The 4,243-nt window shown below is 43.7% G+C and overlaps 1 protein-coding gene across 2 annotated transcripts; it reads right to left on the bottom strand.

Annotated features, from left to right (window-relative positions):
• Positions 1-678: 678 nt before the first annotated feature.
• On the bottom strand, positions 679-2,969 carry LOC133926729 (uncharacterized). Of its 2 annotated transcripts, XM_062372782.1 has the most exons (3): positions 1,650-2,969; positions 1,397-1,515; positions 679-1,040 (listed from the first exon to the last, which is right to left on the bottom strand). In XM_062372782.1, the coding sequence occupies exon 1, from the start codon at positions 2,887-2,889 to the stop codon at positions 1,693-1,695; it is 1,197 nt and encodes a 398-aa protein (XP_062228766.1). In that variant the 5' UTR covers positions 2,890-2,969; the 3' UTR covers positions 679-1,040; positions 1,397-1,515; positions 1,650-1,692. The 2 variants fall into 2 exon arrangements, with proteins under 2 accessions (XP_062228766.1, XP_062228765.1); XM_062372781.1 differs by having other exon boundaries at positions 1,397-2,969.
• Between the last annotated feature and the right edge of the window lie 1,274 nt (positions 2,970-4,243).

Below are 4,243 nucleotides of genomic sequence, written 5' to 3'. Positions count from 1 at the left end.
ACCGACTAAACAGTCGGAATTGACTCAAACCGATTCCACTACTGTTTCCGGGACATTTTACCCATACCGATACCGATTCCGAAAATTACCGATTTCGAAATATACGGTCGGCAGTTTTCGAAAACGGCCCCCAGTAAATCGGAAATTTCTGTTACCGTTTTCAACCCTACTGTTTACAATTTAATCTGAAATAGGAACTTACCGCTAATCCCCCCCCCCCCCCAAAACCAACTCCCGCCCTAAGCTGTCAACCTTGGTTGTACGATGCTCTCCAAATGTGGAAGCTAAGAGTAGCATAATAATTGCAAAGGCAATGTAAATCCTTCCTGCTGGATCGAGGCACTTAAGAGACAAGAGTACTGATCTTGATCCAGTGGTATCAGTCCAAGCAACCATTGAATTGAACAAGGTGCTACAGTCCTCTAGCCAAGTAATCAAAATTCAGGCCATGAAGACACAAGGTCAATGCCTACAGAAACTACAAGAGATTACAGCATATGCCGTTGAATTGGTTTGTAACTACAATTGAAAGAAGCTAAGTTCTGCAACGTACAAACAAACATAGGGCATGTTTATTTTAACTTTAGATCATAAAAATCTACTTTAGTGTGTAGAATATATAGAAGCTCCTTCCCACCAGATTGTGGACCGTGGGATTTTGTAATACAATTTGTCTCATAGATTGTGAAAATCAACTTTTATATTATGACGGTTTGTTTTTGCTTTTTCTTTTGAGACTAGAATCCATAATCAAAATAAAAAAAAACAAACAGGGTCATAATCTAAATTCTACGAAGTACCAAAAAAAACATGTGTAGCATAGCTATCTGCGGCTCAAATGCAGATTCTTCTCATGTCCCACTTTCAGAGGAAGACGTGATGATAACAGGCAGCTTGGACAGCTAAAAAAAAAAATACAAACTGGGCACGAATTATACACATGCCGACAACCAGAAATGACTATGGATGTTACAGATCATGAACAAGCACCACAGAACTGAACCAATATACTGCTGTTGTCAATTAGGTCACCATTACACCTGTTGCAAAAGATAGCCAATATATTACATCAGGCTGATCCAATGAATTTTAATAAATTGTACACAGCAATCTGTTGGGAGCTATAGCTCAGTGAGAATACTACAAGTCTAACGAAATAATCACCAGTAGATTTTGCAAATTATACAAGCCTATTGGGAATGACTTAGATGTGGAAATATGTTTTAACCACATCATCAAGAGAACTTTTTTTAGTAATGGATATTGCAATGGCCAGCAATGCTACAAAAACCAACCATAAAACTCATCCATCAATCGTCTTTTATAAGCTTATATGCATGATTATAAGCGTATATGCATAAAGTATTGTGAATGTATTCATAAGTCAGTTACCTACCTTATTCTTGAAGGAAAAAAAATCTCCAAAACCATGTGATCAATAAGTATTCTTCTTTTCAAGGTTCAACACACTAAGCGCAATGACCCTGAGGCATGAGCATGGCTTGCTACTTGAGACTTTGAGGAAGTGGCACATACACAACAAAATTTGTGTTAAAAGAACTTCAGAAAAAGCATGTAGGTAGAGTCATATCAGGAACCAAATGGTGAATGAATCAACATGTGCACTGATACCAAATTTGTAAAAATACCATATTGAATTTCAGGGAACGACAAATGTTTAGCAACACTATGTCATTCTTCTGGCCAAGCAACTCCATTCGTTGCCTTCCCAGAACATTTGGAGGCATAACCATCAGCAAGGCTGGGGACAACGTCCTTATAAGGAAACACAAACTTTTGCAGAAAAATCTTCTCAGCCATCGAGGCTGTGACATAATAGTCCAACTCAACTTTCAGCAATTCCTTTTCCCTAAGAACCTTAAGCAAGCAATGTCGGGGCAATAACCGCCGCTCAACGCTATATAAGATCAGCACTGGCCTTTGAGCGATGTACCGTGCCTCCAGACCAACATCCTTCATCAAGAAATCCACATTTCGCCGAACCTTTTGCTCAGACAAGCCCAGGACGAGAGGTGCCTTCCTGACGATCAGTAACATGTGATCCTCTGAGAAACCAAACTTCCTTAACAGTCGTATCCTCCTGGCGACAACCTCCCTGCTCATGAAAGCGATCAAAGCAAGCGCGCGGCAGAACATCCGTGCTCCCCGCTCCACGCCCAGCTCCTCCACCCGCTCCACAGCATCCCGAAGAAGATTAGGGTTCATGGTGAACAGCCGGGCGGAGTACAGGCTGATACCGGCAATCTCTGAAACGTTCATCCCGCATTGCTGGAGCAAGGCCAGGTTGGGCTTGGCCACCTTGTCGAGGTCGATGCTAAGGAGGCCGGAGTTCCTCCTGAGGACCTGCAGGAGCTTGTCGAAGGATCCCAGCTCCTTGAGCCAGAACTCGAGGTTGCGGCGGAGGAACCTGTTGCGGAAGGAATTGGGTGCGACGGGGATGAGGCGCGCGATCTTGTCCGGCAACAGGCCGAGGCCGCCGAGGTCGGCGATGCGGGGCGCCAGGGTCCGCTCCACGTCAGCGCAGAGGAAGCTCGGGTCGATAGCAAGGAGCGCGGCAACGTCGGCGGCGGGGACGCCCAGGGTGCCGCCAAGGAAGGCGAGCACGGCGTCGGGTTTGGAGCGGGAACTAAGGTGGGAGATCTTCTCGGCGACCTTCAAGGCCTGCGCCCGGGTGAGGCCGCATCTGGAGACGAGGTAGTCCTCGGCCTCGGCGGCAAAGGGGCGCGGGGAAGAAACGGAGGACGCAGTGGCGGCGGCGGAGAGGAGGCGGTGGATGGAGACGATGGGATGGGCATGCGAGGGCAGGAGGCTGGGTGGGGAGCGGAGGATTAGGGAGAGGGCGCGCACTCGGAAGTGATGGACGGCCATGGCGTCGCAACGGCGGGCGGCGGCGGCGGCGGTGAGTGGGTTTAGGGCTTTAGCTTTCTTCGCTTGGAGCTCAGCTCAGCTCCCAGGAAACGGGCATTGTCAGTCCTGCTATTAATGGACCTGACTAGTCCAAGCTCCGAAGGCCTAAAAGGATTCGGCCCAAAAGGTCCTATCCGTAACGCAACACGGCCCACGAGCGGTGCTTTTCTCGGATGTAACAATTTGTGAAACCTCATTCACCTATTGAAAATATATTAATCAATATTTTTTATCCTAGGAAATTTTTGAAAGTCATGTATAACAAGTTCTCAAGGCATTATCCAACATTTATGTGTAATTTGTTCGGATAGTCTTTCTGATTTGTCCTGATGGTATATTTGAATTATTCAGATGTTCTTGAAACCTAGAATTTATGCAACATAGAACTTATTAAGTTCACTATATTGTTAACCATATCTTGGTTCAAATGATTTTCAATTTGAATGTTCGGTTTGAAACAAAAATGTGTATAGATCTTGAAAAAAGGTCTCGCGTAACGTGACCTATCCAGTGCAACCATATCATTTCAGGGCTCTACGAAATGAGGGTAGAAGAACAGTATATGCCATCTTTGTTTCCTCATCGTGTCGTTATGGTTATGGTGTATTGTAATATTTTCACCCTATGTTTAATACTATGTTTGTCCTTGTTCGCATCTCATACCCACGTAAAATGCTACGACTGCTAATTACTGATTTTTTATTCTCCGACTATTACTTAACCTACTCCAAATTTAAATTCTTAATTTCGTTAAAACCCTTCCTTTTTATTTCTTGAATTACACAAAAAAATACATTTTTATGAGAAAAAAGGCCCTAACCGCCCCCTCAGAGGGCGGCAGGCCTAACCGCCCTCTGAGAAGGCTGCAGGGCTGCAGACGCCTAGTTTTACAAATTCTCCTGCGGGGAATTTATTTATTTAAATTTTAATAAAAAATATAAAAAAAAAACTCTTGACATCATACAAATGGGACCCAAGTCCAACACTTACATGACCTAAAAGCCCATTGGATCACAAGTCGTAACATTTGCTAAAAGTTTGAACAGAAAGATTCTATCTAAAAGTTTGACCAGAAAGATTCTATTTTCCTATCGAAAATTAAGAAAGACTCTACTTTAGAACATTTATCTTGCTAAGAAAAGATTTGGATATTCTCCATAAGAGTTGCTCCAACCACTGACATCTTTCTTGCTGTGGTATATGTAGTGGGATGAAGTATAATAACCAAGAGATCCAATCGATCAGATCTGTCAAATTGAACGGCAAATTGAAATAGCAGAGGATATCCCTGTCCATATTTTTTGGCACAAAGGTT

The sequence above is a fragment of the Phragmites australis genome, chromosome 8, assembly GCF_958298935.1.
Source record: "Phragmites australis chromosome 8, lpPhrAust1.1, whole genome shotgun sequence".
Taxonomy (NCBI): domain Eukaryota; kingdom Viridiplantae; phylum Streptophyta; class Magnoliopsida; order Poales; family Poaceae; genus Phragmites; species Phragmites australis.
Note: the sequence above shows the minus strand (reverse complement) of the source record. Positions and strands in the feature narration are given on the sequence as shown.